This window comes from Neophocaena asiaeorientalis, unplaced genomic scaffold (assembly GCF_003031525.2).
Source record: "Neophocaena asiaeorientalis asiaeorientalis breed wild unplaced genomic scaffold, Neophocaena_asiaeorientalis_V1.1 scaffold72, whole genome shotgun sequence".
Taxonomy (NCBI): Eukaryota; Metazoa; Chordata; class Mammalia; order Artiodactyla; family Phocoenidae; genus Neophocaena; species Neophocaena asiaeorientalis.
The window spans coordinates 11,433,427-11,454,614 of NW_020185336.1; the positions used below are offsets into that span (position 1 = coordinate 11,433,427).

The following is a 21,188-nucleotide window of genomic DNA, read 5'->3' on the forward strand; positions in this document are numbered from 1 at the left end:
ATTGCTAACATATAAGATTATAAAACAAATGTAAACTCACCCTTCTAATCTTACATCCGGCAAACTTCTGTTAAGGGCAATCAAATCGCTGGCCATAAGGTTAAACTGATTGATTTTAAACAGTTCTTTCATTTTCTCCTGGTCATCTTTAGGAATCAGCACAGCCTTTCCCATTTCTCCTGGCCCTTCTTGGTTTCTTGAAATAACAGCTGTAAGACACACACAGGTACACACATACATACAAACATACAGATAATGAACTGAAAATATAAACTCATGTGTTGGATTAGATTCTAAAGGGTATCACTTATAAACTGGCTTAATCATAAAATCATCAAATCTCTATTGCCACTTACAAACCATGCACTAAAGAAACAACTTATTTTAATTCATTAACTCAATGCTGCATGTTGTCCTTCAAGTCTATCACATATCATATGATCTGACTAATCATTAAGACAATAATTAAGCAACACAAAACACCAAAACTTAAAACTTCTCTTTCATGTTTTTTAATACACTTATTAGAGAGGGATGAAGTTGAGCTCTGGGCAGACTAAGTTGTACAAAATGATAAAAGAGAAATTTTAAAAACTTACCAAGATTAATTTACTTTTACATATTTTACTTTTAAATATTTTGGTATTTCAAATATCTACTGCCATTATATCTTTATAAAAGCAAGCAAGGTTGGCAATGCTTTATCCCCATCAGAATTTGACTTCTTTGTCAAATCATTTTCAAATAAGTGAAAAGAACTTTCATAGCAGTGACATATAATTTTAAATGTCAAGTTGGATTTGGAGGCTATGTGTTCCATAACTGGAATTTCAGAGCAATATTCTGGGCTTGATTGTTTTTATTAAGAGCATTCAGGATTCTATACAAGCTAATGTTCTTGCCATTTCCTCCAAGTTATCACCACACAAATGTCCCTTCTAGCTATAAAATACATGGTTCAATGTGTGTGTGTGTATAGGCACATGCATGCATGCATATGTCTGTATGTATGCTAATATATAGTAATAAGACAAGGTTCCAGTCAACCCTAATGTACCCTTCACTTACTTTTCATGATATTAAATTAGGTTACCATGAAAGAAACGTAGTTCTGGTCTTGACTCTTCCAATGTTTTGCTGTATTATAGCACCTAACACATTAATCTTACTGAGTTTAATTTCCATATACTTTAAAGGGCAAATATATGGACCCAGATTACTTTAAAATGTATTTAAAATTTAAAGAATATTAAAAAGCTAAAACTAGAAATACCATATGATCCAGCAATTCCACTCCTGGGTATATATCCAGAAAAAACTAAAACAATAATTTGAAAAGATACATGCGCTGTACCTCAATGTTCATTGCAGCACTATGTATAAGAGCCAAGATATGGAAGCAACCCAAGTGCCCATCAACAGATGACTGGATTAAGAAGATGTGGCAAGCATATATATACACACACACACACACATATATATATATATGTATATGTATAGAATATTACTCAGCCATAAAAAAAGAATGAAATATTGCCATTTGCAGCAATCTGGATAGACCTAGAGAATAGTATGCTTAGTGAAATAGGACTGACAGAAAAAGATGAATACTATATGATATTACTCATATGTGGGATCTAAAAAATAATACAAATGAGTGTACATACTAAACAGAAACAGACTCATAGACATAGTAAACTTACTATGTTTACTATCTAAAAAATAATACAAATGAGTGTACATACTAAACAGAAACAGACTCATAGACATAGTAAACTTACTATGTTTACTATCTAAAAAATAATACAAATGAGTGTACATACTAAACAGAAACAGACTCATAGACATAGTAAACTTACTATGTTTACTATCTAAAAAATAATACAAATGAGTGTACATACTAAACAGAAACAGACTCATAGACATAGTAAACTTACTATGTTTACTACTCACCCTACAAATTTAGGGTTACCAAAGGGGAAAGGGAGGGGGAGAGAGACAAATTAGGGGTATGAGATTAACAGATACAAACTACTATGTATAAAATAGATAAGCAACAAGGATTTACTGTAGAGCACAGGGAATTATACCCAATATCTTGTAATAACCTAAAATGGAATATAATCTGCAAAAAAAAAAGTTGAATCACTATGCTGGATACCTGAAACTAACACAATTTTGTAAGTCAACTATACTTCAATACAAAATTAAAGGATAAAAAGCATGTGAAAATAATCCATAAATTACAGCATTTCATAGAATATAAATTCTAATATAATATAAGAATATGGTCAAAACTAGGGTAGAACACAATAAGGAGACTTTCCTCTGATTTGACAATAATTATAAAACATCAAAACTGATATTACCAGTACTAATACACAATGGGTCTTCCAGTAGATTATTTTCTGTGAAAGGTTATTCTGAGTTTGGAATGGCAGGAGTCAAACTATAAAAGAGATTTAGGCATCTCTGGGGAACTTCAGATACGGGTATCATGAAGGTAATTAGCCTGTAAATCCTCTTATATGTAGAAAAATGGTAAGAACCGGGAAATTTTTAAATGAAAAAGACATATGTATTCAACCTCAAACTATTAAAAAAAGTTATCTTAAAGCTTATGAAGACTCTCATTCACTTTAAGAAGCAAAAATAGAAATGATGGCAGGAATTTTATGAAAAAGCATGTTTTGTTCAATTTATGAATTAGAATTCTAACAGTAATATGTTCCCTCAGGACTTAGTAAGCCTATTGTCCCTGAAATCAGATGGAATTGTTGGCATTGGCTTTGGGTGAATTTGTGCTGCTGGTGAGATGCTGGACTTAGATAGGGCTTAAAGTACTTTTCATTACTAGGATTTCTTTAAGTTTTGATTCCATAGAAACTGTTAAAAAGAATTTTTATAGTTTCCATAGGAGTCCTTCTAATTCTGAAGTAAAGGACATAATCAAGCTATATAATACTACCCACTGACCATAGATATTTTATATATGTGTCTGTATCTATATCTATCTAGAAGGAAATAGATTTTCAATCTAGATTGGTAGAGATAGATAGATAGATAGGTAGATGATAGATATTTTACATATTCTGGTCTGTAACCTTAATGTCAGAAAATATAGGATTAATTTTTTTCTGGGAAAAAGAATTTTTGATTTTTGATACATTGTTTTTTGTAATATATTCAAAGCTGTGACCATTTCCTTTGCTTAGCATTTTGAAAATTATAGTTTTGTCAGTGGTATGGTAGAGTAAGTATCTCATTTTGTTGTCTTATCAACAAAAATAAAATTGTCATAAACAGTATCCATATACTTAGAACTAGTTTGCAAGCACATATAATCATTCTCCTTAATTATTCTCAGCTTCTTAGTGAAGAATAGATGACAACTTAATGTGTATCAGGTTAAGTGTCTCCTCCCCAAAGTTAAATATACTTTTCTATAATAGCCTCTAATGAATGCATATTTGACATTTTACAAAATGTTTTTTCTTATGCATGAGCAGACCTATTGGTATTTTTCACCTTGCTCAAGGAAAAAATGCTAAGTGATTATAACGTGGAACCAGCCTTTTTCTTTTCCTGGCTCTTACCTGGCAGAATACATATTGCTAGAAGAAGCAGGTGTTTTTTTTTTTTATTATTCAAATAATATAAATAGGAAATAGAAAAGATTGTGCAGTTTAGTATGTAGTTTATCTCTGATCTCCAGTACCTTTAAATAGCAATTTTTATTTTTTTCTCACCTGTTTATTTCTCTCCTCTACATAATTTAAAGAAAAAGAAAATCCACCCACACACCTACAAGATACCATGCTCCTCCACAGCCAAAGTAAAAAAACAGAAAGAAAAGTCATTGAAGTTTTGGTGTTACTTTTCCACTCTTAATAGGCAACTATATTGGAGAAGGCAACTAAATCTACATTATACCTTGACTATTGATTTAAATATGGATGGAAATGTCCCAATTCCAAATCTGGTTTGGACTGTAAAAATAAATTAATATACTACGCTGGAAGGTATTTTCTTCCTAATTATATGGTTAAGTAATTTAAAATGATAGATAATTTGACTCAATATGACATTATAAAACTTGTTGAAATATAAAAGCAGAATCATTATATATATGTACATATATATAACATATATCTTTCATTTTCTTTAACATAGTGCATACTGCATAGATTAAATGAGATTTATTTTTATCATAGAATTCCCATTGATAAAATGATGGCCACCAAAATGTAAATAAACCAACTGATCAGTCAACCAAAACGAACACTACATATTAATTGCATTATGGCTTATGTACATTATGAACACTTTTTCAGTTGCAGAAATATCCCATTAACAATAAGCACTGTCTATTTGAAAAAAGAGAGATAAGACAGTTTATATTTAAAAACAAACTAGAGTAAAATAAAATTTAGGTCATTTTAAAGTAAAGATTTTATTATGTTAAAGAACATAGTAATATATGATGCATATTGGTAAAAGCATGACACTAGACCAAAATCTAAATGTTATCCCATCTGCCATACTTTCCAAAAAATTACCTCAAATTATATTTCTATCCTCAGATCTACTCAGCTGTTAATTTCTGTATATTTGCCTTTAAAATCTTTCTTTTCAATGATACTGCAGCTCTTCTCTAATTTTCATCTCTTCCAAATTGTCAATTGAAATAAATTTAAAACCTTGACTTTTAATCTCTCTCATCTTTGAATATTCATACTTCATTGCTAATAATCAGTTTCCCTAAGACAATGCTGTTTGCCTTGTCAATCATAAACAAGTCTGCAGTGGAGTCGGAAGATGAGGAAATCACACTAGTCCTTGGATCTCCATCCCACCATCCAAACCATTTTGCCTTCCACTCAGTGTTCCATGGGCCATGCTCTTTTGCAAATCTACAGACCCTGAGTTTATAAAGAATAATTCTTGTTAAAGTAAAGGAACTCCGTATATCTTTACTTTGGCCCATTTCTATTAGAAACAATGATAGACTTCAAATATCAATATTATAATACAGAGCTTAATATATATATATCAAACAAAATTCATTCTATTTAATGTGGGAATAAATGGCAATTCACTTGCTACACTTTTGAAAAAAACTGCATTTTTATAAATCTGATACATCTGTCAATAATACTTTTTTAAAAATTTTAACATGGACATATATGGTGCTCTGGTTTCTGCCCATTACATTTCAGTAACTAGATTTTTATGCAGCAAGAATATTGCAAATAGCAAGCTCCAATGGGATCAAGTCCAGCAGATATTAGCTACTATTTCCCAGTAGGGTGGTACCCCTTGTCAGATATTAATAAGGCAGCATTTTCCACCAGCTAAGTGAGAGATCATTCACAGGACCAAGGGAACACTAATTTCCAAAACTGTCTTTTACTTATTTTTTAAATCAAAAATATATTCTTTTTATTATATATAAAAATAATACATGCTCATTTAAAAGAAAGAATAAAGAGAGAAAGGGGAAGGAAGGAAGGGAGACAAAGAGAAAGAGATAGGTAGGTAGCCACGATGAAAAAAAAGTGAAAAATCAGTTAAACTTCTGCTTGAATAGTCAACTTTAATTTATTCAGAAACATACTTATATATTTAAAATATGATCGTTCATACATGCTGAATTTTATCACTTCATTTATCATTATGATACATACTTGTTTTTATCGTTTAAAAAGCAATTGTTAAAATCTACCCAAATAAATATGTGAATCCATACCTACCTTATAATGGCTGCAAAATATAGCATAACATGGTCCTACCATGATTTATTTAACTAATTCTTTGTCTTTGAACATTTATGTTGTTTCTGTAATCTCTATTATAAACGATGATTCAATTAATTTTCTTCCTTAGTCTACATCTTTAAAAATTTGTTTAAGAATTTGTTTTGAAAATATGGTAGAAATTTAATGAGGAAATTACAGATTAACCATGCTATAATATAATTATTGTTTATCTCATCTTTTTTGACTTTCCTTCTGATATTCCTCTGGCTAGGAATTTCCTCCTATGTCTGATGACTGAAATAATCCCTGTTCACCAATTTCAACTTTCAGATAAGGTAAACTCTCTCTTCTCCGTTTTTATAGCTCTTTTACTTTATTCCATTACGCCTTTTATAATACTCCATTACCATTATCTGTTTACATGTAATGCCAGAGAGTCTAACTAGTGAACTGTCCCATTTTACTTCCTCCTAGATACACAGATATACAACATTCCTCAGCCTCCCCTACATTTAAGTGTGGTTTTGTAACTGAGGATAGAAATGCTATGGGCCTGGCCAATAACAATTACCCATGTGCAATTCTCCATGCTCTTTCCTTGGCTCTAGCAACTTTGGAAGCCACGTGTTGAAAACGGCAAAGCCATCACAAGGAGGCGGTAACATAGATGCCTGAATCACCATTTGGAGGACAGCCACCAGCTGATCAGGTATGCCCACTGCATAATTTATATGAGAGCAAAAACACTTTATTTTGCTAAACCATTGGGACTGCAGACCTATCTGTTATACCTGATAGTGTTATTTTTATTAGAGCACTTTATTCTTTCCCCTTTTGCCTATGAAGACTCACCAACGTATTCTGCCTCAACTTTGACTCAGCTCAGTGCCTGACACCATTCATTCAATCAGTGAATAAGTTCAAAAAAGTAGAAGGAAACTTTGAGACAATCTAGTTCTATCAGAGACTGAGGAACAGAGCAATTAAAGTAGAGGTTTTTCTCACCTCAAAGATGTATAAAATGATCCATGTGGTATTTAAAAAAAAGTAAAATCTCTGCTTCATACCTATTTTTTATATTAAAAATTAGTCCTCACTAGTATTTAATATTTAGGTTGAGAATAATATATGTATGCATAATAAATAAATTTAGATACATTAATACAAGCTGAAAAATTTCTACAGATAGTGGCACACAGTTAAAATGTGTGAAGACTATGGTCTTAAGAGGTTTTAATTAGATCACAAATCAGACCCTAAGCAGATAGTTAAAGAAACCATTTAAATAATGTGAAGTATGCAATTAATCTATTTCAGACCCCAATGGTAATTTCTAATAAAAATAGTAGCTTGTGGAACTGTTACAAATTGTTCTCAGTAATAACTCAATACAAAGTATGGCTGCTTAAATACTGGCAGCTATTAGCCTTACAATAATGGACTTTTCTTTCTTGTCCATAATTTCTTCTTTTGTAAAATATTTAAATAACTTCACAGTGTTATATAAATGGAAGTTATACGCCAATGCATACATGTACTATAGTAGATGCCCATATCACACATTCCTGTAATATTCTATAAAAGAAAATGAAACATAGCTTATAAATTATGACTCAGAAATCTTTTATAAAAATATATTGTAAGGAAATATGGATATGCCCCAAATTTTACTGGCATAGATAATTAAAGTAATATTATGTGTTTTTACATGCAAGAAAGAAAATAAATGTATATTTTCTCCCTCTCCATATAGATACTATATACTACATATGTATTATACTAAATACTATATATACTACATTTTAAATATAAATTGTGTTATATCCACATACAGAAAACATAAATTAAAATTATGCTATAGAAAAATATTTAATTATGTAGATGTTCATATTATACTTAAGTGAAAAAAGAGGTCATGAAACAATACTAAAAAATAAGCCCATTTCTATAAAAAAAATTATATGATGTATAAACATATGGCACCAATGGAGACTTGCAGTGGTTTCTTAGATTAGAAGAACTTTTACATTCTTTCTTTAGCATCATCTGTATTGTTTAAATCAGTTCAACTGTACTTAATAAGGGGATTTCAGCTGCATATTAACCAAAACTCTGGTTTCAGTGATGATGGATATAACATGGCTGAGAGTTTATTATTGTGTATTTTAGGAATAATTTGTAGTGTTGGGTTATGTAAGGGGCTTCTTTAAAATGGCCATTGTTTTACTACGCTGTCTCCTTACAAAGGGCTTCCCAATGCATCTTGAAGCCAAAATTCGAGTTTTGTTTCAAAAAAAAAATTTTTTTTTTTGGGCAGTGTAGGCAGAAGTTGGGGGATGGGGAGATTTCCTATTTAAAGCTGAGACTAAAGTTATTACTAGAGCCATTGCAAGCTGAGGACCTTTTCAATACTTTTAATGAGGAATCTCATTCTTAATGCAGAAGGAAATAATTTCATGTTTCAGCATTATTATATTACCTTAGTGAACATTTTAAAAGTTGGGTCCATTGTTTCTAGGAAATATTTATGACTGTAACAGGTGCCAAACAACCTCTTAATGTACAGAAGAATAGCAGTGGCTTTAATAGACGTAGATGGTTTTATAAGGACGATTGTGAAAGGAAAGTGAAAAAATTTACACATATGATTCATCAAGTTCGCAAAAATATACCCACTTTAGCCAAAAAAAAAAAAAAAGCACTGCATTCATTGACTGTACATCTAATTGAGGTAGTAGGTACATATTTTTAAAATAATTTCTGAATGTAACATTTTACTTATGAAACTGCATAAGATGTCCAATAAAGCTCGAAATTAGCTACTATTAGTCACAGAAAATGTGAAGCAAATATTACTCAGGAGGTTCTTATGATTCCACATGTCAGAAGTAAAAAAAAAAAAATCCTTCACAAAGGTCTGCAATTGAAAATTATAATACTGTGAGCAGAAAAATGGTTCATCTCAAATACCCTAAAGTATTTTAAGCCATAAAATTAAATTTACTTCTGGATTGTACTTTTCTGACGGCAGTTGTGCTGAATGTCTTTATTTGGTCCACTAGGTCTCCCTCTGCACCATCTCCAGCCTGCTGTGCCAAGGGTTGCTGACCTCTATTTCACATCATCCAGGTTCCCATGTCCTTTGACTTATGGTTGGGAAGGCACTGACAGATATTAGGGGATAGGAGATGAAAGAGGTTGAGGTATTTATTTCCCTGGTTCCTTCTCTGTGGGGTAATAACTTCACAGTGTTATATAAATGGAAGTTATACGCCAATGCATACATGTACTATAGTAGATGCCCATATCACACATTCCTGTAATATTCTATAAAAGAAAATGAAACATAGCTTATAAATTATGACTCAGAAATCTTTTATAAAAATATATTGTAAGGAAATATGGATATGCCCCAAATTTTACTGGCATAGATAATTAAAGTAATATTATGTGTTTTTACATGCAAGAAAGAAAATAAATGTATATTTTCTCCCTCTCCATATAGATACTATATACTACATATGTATTATACTAAATACTATATATACTACATTTTAAATATAAATTGTGTTATATCCACATACAGAAAACATAAATTAAAATTATGCTATAGAAAAATATTTAATTATGTAGATGTTCATATTATACTTAAGTGAAAAAAGAGGTCATGAAACAATACTAAAAAATAAGCCCATTTCTATAAAAAAAATTATATGATGTATAAACATATGGCACCAATGGAGACTTGCAGTGGTTTCTTAGATTAGAAGAACTTTTACATTCTTTCTTTAGCATCATCTGTATTGTTTAAATCAGTTCAACTGTACTTAATAAGGGGATTTCAGCTGCATATTAACCAAAACTCTGGTTTCAGTGATGATGGATATAACATGGCTGAGAGTTTATTATTGTGTATTTTAGGAATAATTTGTAGTGTTGGGTTATGTAAGGGGCTTCTTTAAAATGGCCATTGTTTTACTACGCTGTCTCCTTACAAAGGGCTTCCCAATGCATCTTGAAGCCAAAATTCGAGTTTTGTTTCAAAAAAAAAATTTTTTTTTTTGGGCAGTGTAGGCAGAAGTTGGGGGATGGGGAGATTTCCTATTTAAAGCTGAGACTAAAGTTATTACTAGAGCCATTGCAAGCTGAGGACCTTTTCAATACTTTTAATGAGGAATCTCATTCTTAATGCAGAAGGAAATAATTTCATGTTTCAGCATTATTATATTACCTTAGTGAACATTTTAAAAGTTGGGTCCATTGTTTCTAGGAAATATTTATGACTGTAACAGGTGCCAAACAACCTCTTAATGTACAGAAGAATAGCAGTGGCTTTAATAGACGTAGATGGTTTTATAAGGACGATTGTGAAAGGAAAGTGAAAAAATTTACACATATGATTCATCAAGTTCGCAAAAATATACCCACTTTAGCCAAAAAAAAAAAAAAAGCACTGCATTCATTGACTGTACATCTAATTGAGGTAGTAGGTACATATTTTTAAAATAATTTCTGAATGTAACATTTTACTTATGAAACTGCATAAGATGTCCAATAAAGCTCGAAATTAGCTACTATTAGTCACAGAAAATGTGAAGCAAATATTACTCAGGAGGTTCTTATGATTCCACATGTCAGAAGTAAAAAAAAAAAAATCCTTCACAAAGGTCTGCAATTGAAAATTATAATACTGTGAGCAGAAAAATGGTTCATCTCAAATACCCTAAAGTATTTTAAGCCATAAAATTAAATTTACTTCTGGATTGTACTTTTCTGACGGCAGTTGTGCTGAATGTCTTTATTTGGTCCACTAGGTCTCCCTCTGCACCATCTCCAGCCTGCTGTGCCAAGGGTTGCTGACCTCTATTTCACATCATCCAGGTTCCCATGTCCTTTGACTTATGGTTGGGAAGGCACTGACAGATATTAGGGGATAGGAGATGAAAGAGGTTGAGGTATTTATTTCCCTGGTTCCTTCTCTGTGGGGTTGCTGACGGTTGGTTCTCTCACTCACAACTATAATTTATTTCATGGGGAGTGCCCTATGACCAGTTAATGAAGGAAGAAACAGTGCAAGGCTGGATTAACTAAGAATTTACTAGTCCTTTTTAAAAGCTGCTACTTTACAGTCCTACTCAGGGGTGGTCCTGAAAGTCAGTGGGTGAAAGGAAATCCTCCCATCATGCAGAAAGTCAGAGAGGAAATTTGGCTGAATACTGCGTGACAGGAGAGACGGCTTGAGTTAGGGATCTACAGTCATCCATGAGCAGTGGCTAACAGGTTGGACAACTGATAGGGGACTTAAAACACCAAGACTGGAAAATCAATGGCAAAGAGGTCTGATGGAGGAGTATATGAGTGGTCCTCTTGAAATGGGCACAAAAGATGGAGATTCAGGTCCCATGTAATCTCCCAGAGAGGGCTTCCATGGCAGAGGAGCCTCTCAATAATCATATGGACAAAATTATCCTTCCTATAGCTGTCATTCTTTTTTTTTTTCAGTTAATCCAGTGCTTGCTCAATGGGAGAAGTACTAATAGGCCAGGATGGCACAAATGCACACTATGCACTGATTTGACAACATGAACTTCTCACCACAGTTGACATGGTTATGGCCACCCAACTTGCCATTAGCAAAAGACAACACACAGCCAATCATACAGCACCATTCTTGACCAATTTGTATGAGGTCAATTCTATTGGACCCCTTTCATCATTGTGAAAGAAAAAAAAAAAGTCTTCTTAAAGGGAGAAACAGATATCTGGGATCTGTCTCCTCTGGCCATAATTCTGTCAGCACCACCATTTGTAGACTTACAAAATCTTTAATTTTACTTGGGTTTTGACATAATCTTACCACAGACCAGGGGAAATAATTTATGGGGGGAAAAAGAAAATGACCCACGGGCTCACCAAAAAAAAAAAAAAAAAAAATCTCAAGCCCTCAACATCTAGAAGCAATTGACTTGATAGAATGGAATAATCTGCTAGACTACTATAGAAACTTTGGGGAGAAAAATCTTGTGGATTGGGGATGCCATCCCACAGGATGCTATGTACCTTAAAGCACTATCCAATGCATAATGTCATATCTCCTAAGACAGAATGCACAGGTCCAGGAACAAAGGGAGGATGTGAGAGTGGCCTCTTTCAGCAAAGTCACTGAAGGAAAATTTCTATCTCTACAACCTAGCCTTTATGGGGAGAAGGGTACTAGTTTCCATGGGAAAAAAATGCTTCCACTAGAGAACACAGTCAAGGATCTGTAAAATTGGAAATTGAGTCTGCCCTCTGGCCATTATGAACTCCTTAAGCTGTCTAACCTTCTCTACAGAGAAAAGGACAACAATAGTGGTTGAGATGATTGATATTATTTACCAGTAGGAAATTAGACTGCCGCCACATATCGGGGACAAGGAGAACTATTTCTGAACCTAGAGGTTTCTCTGGAGTGTCTTATTTATGTGATAGGCTGGGTAATAGAATAATGAGGCAACACAATAAAGGTAGACCAATCAGGCTTATAACACAGGATCATACCACCAGTAACTAGTCTGATCATACCATACAGACTAGTTACTGACACAGCTTAGGATACACGTAGAGTAATTGCAGCTAAAAGAATGTATAATTATCATCTAAGACCTCATGAGCAGCTACATGTCATAAGACTATAGCAGCTATATTTTATGTTAAGAATTTTTTTCCTTACTTTTTTTTTTCTAGATTACCTTATACAAAGAGCACTGAGGTTTACTAACATTTTAGATTTTGTTTGGGAATATGATAAAACTGATATAAATTCATAAGAATATGGTAGTTGATACGATTCACATATCCCTTATACTAGGGACACATATTTTTTATCTGGAAAAGAGATATGCTGGAAAAAAAAAAAAGAGGAATGGAATGCAGAATTTCCATTTGTTCCTCCAGATCCACATTCCACTCGACCTTTCTCAAACTATGCCCCGGGAGGCTGACTTTTTTTTTTTTTTTAAATAAATTTATTGATTTATTTGCTTTTATTTCGGCTGTGTTGGTTCTTCGTTGCTGCGCACGGGCTTTCTCTAGTAGTGGTGAGCGGGGGCTACTCTATGTTGTGGTGCACGGGCTTCTCATTGTTGTGGCTTCTCTCATTGCAGAGTACGGGCTCTTGAGAACAGGCTCAGTAGTTGTGGTGCACAGGCTTAGTTGCTCCGCGGCATGTGGGATCTTCCTGGGCCAGGGATCGAACCCGTGTCCCCTGCATTGGCAGGCAGATTCTTAACCAATGTGCCACCAGGGAAGCCCGAGGCTGAATTTTATAGACTTTCTTCTCTGGCTTCAGATTGGATTTGGCCAATGAGACTAACCAGTAAGAAGTTGGACAGTAAGACAAAATAAAATTAAGACATTTACTCCCTTGGGTCTTTCTTGTGTAGTAGCCACAAACCAGCTATGTCCTCAAATTATAGGCCATAGTCTCTCAGGTAGCCCTCTCCATAGAGGTATTTTTTACGAGTTCATATAATTGCTTCCTTCCCTCCCACTTAAAGTCCAGGAGTGGTAATGACTTAACCCCTGATTACTAGTGCCAGTGTACAACCATTTTTTGTTGCATTCTCTAAACTCTGTTGATTCTTTTGTAAACAGCCTTGTTATTATACTCTCCTTGGCTACTTGCTTGAAAGTGCCATCTGTTTCCTGCTTATAAGAGTTTAAAAAGGAAAGTGGGAGCTGTAGTGGATTCCCCACTTACATGACAAAGTTTATGGTTTGACCAGTTTAGTATGATAATTTTAAAATTTAAATGCTGTTATAAAAATCAACACAATGCTCAACCACCAGTAAGGTACATATTTAAGTGAACACACTCTTTCTTAAAACTCATCAGATCTATATGAAATACTGTCAAATATACCCTGGCTTTTATTATCTAAACCATTTTTATTAAAGGAAATTTTGGTTACTTCATAAGGTCAAGGGCAAATTGTGGATGCTTACTCACCTAGACAAGCTACAGATTAAATTAGTGACCCAATAAAAAACAACAGACGGTGCTCTGAGCCTGAGGAGAAACAATGACCCCTTCCTTCTTCTTTCTCTATATAGTTTACTCTTAAAATCCTTAACATTTTACCTGACTGTATATAATATGTATATCATATACATGTATGCATATACACACATATATGTTTATATTTGTGCAAAAATACATATGTATACCCACATACATACATACATACATACACAGATTTGGGGGGGTGGTAATGTTTTAAAATATCTTTACCGATACTACTTTTTTCTTTCGTATTTAATAGTTTCATTGTCACCTTTTCATAACTACCTATAGAAGTGTTTAATTTTCATTACATACACATTGCTAGTTTAATCCTCTACTACTTAAAACCTATTGAGGTTAAAATTTATTTATGGAAATTCTGCCCTAGGACTTGAGTTTCAAGGTAATTATGAATCTTTTGAGTAACTTTTCCCATGAAATTATTTTAACCTAAAGGAAAAGCAGTTTACTCTGGCATAGCTGTCTTCCAACGTTTATAATAGATCCAGTTTTCTGTAGGAATAAGTAATAGCAGTCACTTTAGGAAACAACTTTAAAATTTGTTTGCATTAGTAGTTAATGTCATCCAATAGGTAAATTCCATTGCAATTTGTGGTTAATAGCTCTTTATTCATGCTACTGGAAAGGGGCAGCTAATTTCATATGTATCATTGTATTGTTTTATTTTCAGTTATTTTATATTTATTCCTCCACATGAATAAACGGATTTGAATTATTACCTTTCTTATTTTATATTTCAAAGAGGTAAAAATACCCAGTGATTTCAAAATGAGGTGGTTTTCCTTCCTTTTTTTGAAGTGCAGTTATGAGTTTTTTAATAAGTGGACTTTAAGATTGCTTATTGACCATATTTTAGTTCCTTGTCCATCGTGGCACAGCAAAAAAAAAATTTCACTATCCTTTCGATATTGTTTCCTTCCAGCTCTGTTTGTTCATTCTGGCTTCTTTTTTCCTATGTACTGTGCTAATTCATACAGTCTCAAATGGGAGACCAATTGGATGAAAAGACTTAATCTGGATAGGTTATATGCATCACGTTTTGCCATACTGACTTTGATTCATCAAAACCCAGACACCTACGTATCTTATAAAATTACAGACTCACAGTATCTCAAGATTGGAAATTTAGGTACTTTTTCTGAATGCACAAGTGTTTTCAACAGAGAATTGTTTAGAGCCAGTTTACCTCAGCTGACATACAAAACAGAGTTTAGCTTGCAAATGTTTTGCAAACTTATCTCTATGATCTTAACAATGAAAAGTGTCTCAGGAAAAACAGATTGATGGGAAAATAAAGCAGGTAGACTAAGGCAGTAAAGTTCCTTATACTGAGTATCACATCTAACTAAGCAGAATCACGTGATAGTAGCAAGTTGCTATTGCCTTGCATTAACTGACATAATATGTTCACTCACTGAAAACTACTTAGGGATCCCCAGCTTGAGATGGTAAAGATGGTACGATATCTCCCTTGTAAGAAAGAATATGGGATCATTATGTGAAAGCATTCTGCTCTTGCTAAAAGATGTTCCCATAAACTTAAAGCAAGCTTAAGAGGAGGTGCAAGGCAGAAGTTATAATTATTTAACTGTAATTATTTAGGTAATCTTCATTTTAAACTATGCAGATTAGAAGAAAGGAAGCAGGGAAGACAGAACCAAACTTTGTCAAGTTTAACTGTGCAAGGTTCAGGATATATTTCCCCACAGAGTACAACTCAGAAATTCATATATTAATAAAATTTTTTCTTCTTAGAGTTTTTCCTCTTCTTCCCATTTTTCTCATCTAATGTGAATTATTGTCACCTTCTCTTTGTCCTGTCAGATCCCAACAACTTATCAAAACATTTTGTAGCCTTTCTTCCTGCCTACAAATTATCCAGTTCATGCAGATTTCCTTTTTCAAGTGTGGGGTAGTATTTTTTTTAATAAATTTATTTATTCCATTTATTTATTTTTGGTTGCATTGGGTCTTCATTGCTGTACGCGAGCTTTCTTTAGTTGTGGCGAGCGGGGGCTACTCTTCGTTGCGGCGCGCGGGCTTCTCATTGCAGTGGCTTCTCTTGTTGCGGAGCACGGGCTCTAGGTGGGTGGGCTTCAGTAGCTGTGGCTCGTGGGCTCTATAGAGTGCAGGCTCAGTAGTTGTGGCACATGGGCTTAGTTGCTCCACAGCATGTGGGATCTTCCCAGACCAGGGCTCATACACAAGTCCCCTGCATTGGCAGGTGGATTCACTGCACCACCAGGGAAGCCCCATGTGTCGGGTAGTATTTCATTAAACAGTTTCAAGTTCTGTTTTTATGTATAATGCATGTTTACTTACAATTGTTGAGATATAACTGAACACTTAACTCTTATAAGATATGATGGAATCATCTCCTCAAATTCAATTCAATTTAATTCAACAAGCATTTATTGACTTCACTATGCCAGGTCTATTTGGGATGCTGGGCACATATCAGTAAACAATACAGAAAAAATTTCTACCCTAGTGTTTCTTACATCTTATACATCCACAGTTCTGCTTCACCCACGAACAGTTTTCATTTTCTTCTATGATATCTTTCTTACCAGTAGCACTAGAAAATTTTTGTTGGAAAGTTGTGTTACTGTCCAATATAAACAAGAACAAAACATGCAAAACTTAAGCTGTGTTCATGTGCTAGGCACTGTTCTTAGCATGTTATATACATTAACTCAATCTGCATAACTAGTTTATGGAATGTGCACTAGTTATCACAGTCCCAATTTTATGGAAGAGTAAACACAGAAATAGAGAAAACTTAAATAATGTCAAGCTTGCCCAGTTAATAAGTGAAGTCCTGATCAAACCCAGGCAGCTTAACCTCAGAGTTTGTGCTATTTACCAGTAAACACACACACAACACACACACACACACATACACACACCCTGTATCTGCCCAAAATCTCTCCAGAAAGGTTTTTATAGCATTCCTTTTAATGTGGTTACTTTAATTATCTGTTTGATAGCAAAGCAATCCAAAACTCAATTCAGGATCTCTGATTTAGCTGAAACTACACTGTATATTTAAAATCAATCTAAAGGCATCAAATTCTACTGAATAATTTTCAGAGCACAGTATTTTTCCTTTTTGTAATCAGTTTAACTTTTTAAAGGAAAGTAATCAGTTTAACTTCACTGATTTAAAATGTCCCTCTTTAAGACTGAACTGATATTTTTCATGTTAACTCAGAGAATTCACATCTGTTAAAAATAATTAAATTTTCCCTACAAGTGAGAGATAAATTGTATTAAGAGAATAGTGTATATATTTTACTACTCCCTAATGCCATGACTTTTCTGCCTTGTGACAAAGCATAGGCAGTCTATACAACCAAATATTTCATCCTTACAAAATGATTCTAATAATTGCATAATTATTTCTGCAGGAAGCATAAAGTCCCTTTAGATAGTAGCTTAATTTGCATATTGTTAATTTGACACAGACATATAATAAAACATAAAAGAGCAAACCTTAGTGAGTCAGAATAAGTTAATCAATTTAATACCTAATGACAAATGTACCTGGTTCTTATTCTAAATCCATTGTTCTGAGCCTGTGAGCATATTTCTCCTGGCTAGAAAACTGTGAGTGCTGGATATCTCTTTCTTTTTTATAACATCTATATACTTATTAGATACAAATATAGTTTCCCTAGCTTCCGTATAAATGAGATTGCCCTCTTTTGGATGATTAAATATCTCCTGAGATAATGAAGTAGATTGTAGTTATATCTATCTTCAGGTGAAAAAGAAAAAAAAAAAAAGAAAAGAAAACCCAGAAATGCTACTAGTTTTAAGGTTAATTCTTGGCCCTCATAGTTAAGGTGTATTCTTCAAAACTAACTTTATTTAAATATTATTTAAACACAATAAAATACACTCATTTTGTGTACAGTTCAATGAATTATGACAAACGTATATATCTATTTAACCACCCCTCCAACCAAAACACAGAATATCCATCATTCTCAAAGTCCCCATGTGCCCTTCCAGTCAAGCCCACACAGATGGCTCAAACTTGCTCCTATGTCTTCTGTCACTAGAGTTTAGGTTTGTTTTTTATAGCATCTGTATAAATAAAATGATACAGTATGTAGCCTTTTGTGTCTGATCTCTTTCCCTCAGCATATTGTTAAGATGCGTCTGTAGAGATGACTACTGACTATATCAGTAGTCATCTCTCTTGAGTAAACACTTAGGAATAAAATTGTTGGATTGTATGGTGAGTATTTTTAAATTTACATGAAATTGCAAATCTTTCTCCAAATCACATTCCTGCCAGCAATGTGTGAGAGTTCCAGTTGTTCCACATCCTCACCACTACTAGATGTTGTTATCATTTCTGATTTGGGCCTAAAAATGAGTATGCAGCTACATCTCATTGTAGCTTTTATTCTAAGGGTAAAATATATTTTATTTGATAGTTTGATATTGATTTATAAATTGTAAATATTTAGACAAATAGTATGAGTGTCATATTTGTTGTCTTGAGCTCCATCTGGCAAACCTTTGGAGGTGAGTCTAGATTGAGGCATTGTAGGGGCATCAATAAGGAAACAATTAGCTTCAACTCCCCTACACGGTTCTGGAGAGGACACTATAGAAATACATTTTATGTCCACATGACAAAAATTTCTTTCTCTAGATGGACATCATAAAAGCTGACTTATGCTTCTGTGTGTCAGTCACACATGGTCCCATTTCCAATTTTTTTGGATCTCAGATATTTCAATAGATATCACCTCTACCTCTCGTGGTCCTTGTTTGTAAAAATAGATCTTTTGCGTGTAGAACACTATCTGATAACTCATTTGTTTTTTTTCTGACACATTTCCTTTATGTAGATCTAACTTTCTGCTATGTTATTTTGCTTCTTTAAAAGAACTTCTGGGCTTCCCTGGTGGTGCAGCGGTTGAGAGTCCGCCTGCCAATGCAGGGGACACGGGTTTGTGCCCCGGTCCGGGAAGATCCCACATGCCACGGAGCGGCTAGGCCCGTGAGCCATGGCCGCTGAGCCTGCGCGTCCGGAGCCTGTGCTCCGCAACGGGAGAGGCCACAGCAGTGAGAGGCCTGCGTACTGCCAAAAAAAAAAAAGAGAAAAAGAACTTCTTTCAAAATTTTTTACAGTACAGGTCTGAAAGCAATCAATTTCCTCAGTTTTTGTTTAAGAAAATGTTTGTTTCACTTTCATTACTGAAGGATAATTTCATTAGATATAGAAATCTATACTGGTAGTTTTTGTGTTTTTTTTTCCCCAACGCTCTAATAATTTCACTCCATTCGCTTCTTGTTTGTGTGGTTTCTGATAAGCAGTTTGTTATAATTCTTATCCCTTTGTAAGGCTTTCCCCTTCACATTTTCTATTTGTCTTTGGTTTTCTGCAATTTTAATATGAGATGCCTAGGTGTGTGTTTTTGTTATTTATCCTATTAGGGTTCTCTGAGCTTGTGGGATCTGTGGTTCAAGGAAACAATTATTTCTTCAAATACCTTATCTGCTCGTTTTCCTTTTCTTCTCCTTCTGTTATTCCAATTACACAAATGTTACACTTTTTACTTGTTCTTATAGTCTTGGATTTTTAAAAAATGTTTCCAATCTTTTTTCTCTGCGTTTCAGGTTGAGTAACTTTTACTGCCCTATCTTCAAGTTTGTCCTTTCTTTCCTTGCTTGTGTTAAGTCTACCAGGAGCACACTGAATGCATTCTATATTTCTATTATGGTGTTTTTAATTTCAATATTTCCTTTTAAATTTTTGTTATAGTTTCCATATATCTGCTGACATTATCCAAGTGATGCTGCATGTTGTCTACCTTTTCCATTAGAGTGTGTAACATATTATCATAATCATTTTAAATTTCATATCTGATACTTACATCTGAACCATATCTGAGTCTTGTTCTGATGATGACTTTGTTGCTTCTCAATATATTTTATCTTGCCTTCTGGCATGCCTTACAAATTTTTGTTGAAAGGCAAACTTGTAGAGGGTAATGAATACTGAAGTAAATAGGCCTTTACTGTGAGAATTTATGATAATCTGGCCAAGAGTTGGGTTGTTTGATGTTTATTCTATCTATCCCATTAAAGTTTTTGTAATCAGATATATTAATATAATTTACATACAATAAAATTCATCCTTATTAAGATTAGTTTTGACAAATGTATATAGATATAATCACCACCCAAACCAAAATATAGACTACTTCCAGGCTTCAATTAGTTTCATTGTGCTCAGTTGCAGACAACCCACTTCTCACACTTCCAGCCCAATAGCCACTGTAACTGTCTTGTTACAGTTTTTACTGTTTTACTGTACTGTTACAGTACAGTTTTACTGTACTGTTACAATTTTTACTATTCTAGAACTTCATATAAATAGAATTGCACACTATTCAGTTTTCTGTGTCTTTTTGTGTGTCTGCCTCCTTTTACTTAGCATGATGTTTTTGATATTTAGCCGTGTTCCTCTGTGCATTAATTTTTTATTATTAAGTAGTACTTCTCAGTAAGTATGTATCAAAATTTGTTTAATTCATTCACCAGTTAATGGACATTTGGTCATTTCCAATTGTTGCATGTTAAAGATAAAGCAGTTATAAACATTTGCACATGGGTATTTGTGGGGACATACCCTCCTGGTTAAATTAAGGAATTGGATTGGTGGAGCATATGGTAAGTACATGGTTAAATTTACAAGAAGCTATCAAACTGTTTTCCAAAGTGTATCTTTTTCCATCTTTACCAGCAATTAATAAGATTTCTAGTTGCTCTGCATTCTAGCCAGAACTTGGTATTTTTAGCCCTTTGGCTTTAGCCACTCTAGTACATGTGTGTTCTTATTTTGAATTTAACTTGAATTTCCCTAATGCTATGATGTTCAGCATCAGTTGATGTGCATATGTGCTGTCAAATGATCTTCTCTGGTGAAGCGTCTGGTCAAATTTTTTGCCCATTTGTTTTACTTGGGTAGTCTGTCATCTCATTATAAACTTATAGGAGTTCTTTATGCATTCTGGATAAAGTACATTATAAGATATGTGTTTTGCAAATGTTGTCTGCCACTTTGTGATATTTTTTTTCCTTAATGGTATCTTTTGAAAAACAGAATTAAAAATTTTTATCAACTCCAATTCATCAATGTCTTTTTCCTTTAGTATTTGCTCATTTGTGTCCTGAGAAAATTTTAACTGCCCTAAGTCACTGGATTTTCTCCTACAATTCTTATAGTTATGCCTATTACATATAGCTCTATACTCCACTGAAAATGAATTTTTAATAGATAAGTGTTTAGTTTAAGGTTCAGTTTTCTGTTGTTGTTTTATATCTGCATGTGGATAGCC

The 21,188-nt window shown here is 33.6% G+C and overlaps 1 protein-coding gene across 2 annotated transcripts in view; it reads right to left on the minus strand.

The window, feature by feature from the left end:
• Positions 1 to 21,188, minus strand: part of GALNT13 (polypeptide N-acetylgalactosaminyltransferase 13) — a 552,783-nt gene that overhangs the window by 338,323 nt on the left and 193,272 nt on the right. For both annotated transcript variants that reach the window (XM_024735936.1, XM_024735937.1), the window contains one exon: positions 41 to 209. In XM_024735936.1, the coding sequence (XP_024591704.1) occupies positions 41 to 209 (169 nt within the window). The remainder of the gene's footprint in view (positions 1 to 40; positions 210 to 21,188) is intronic.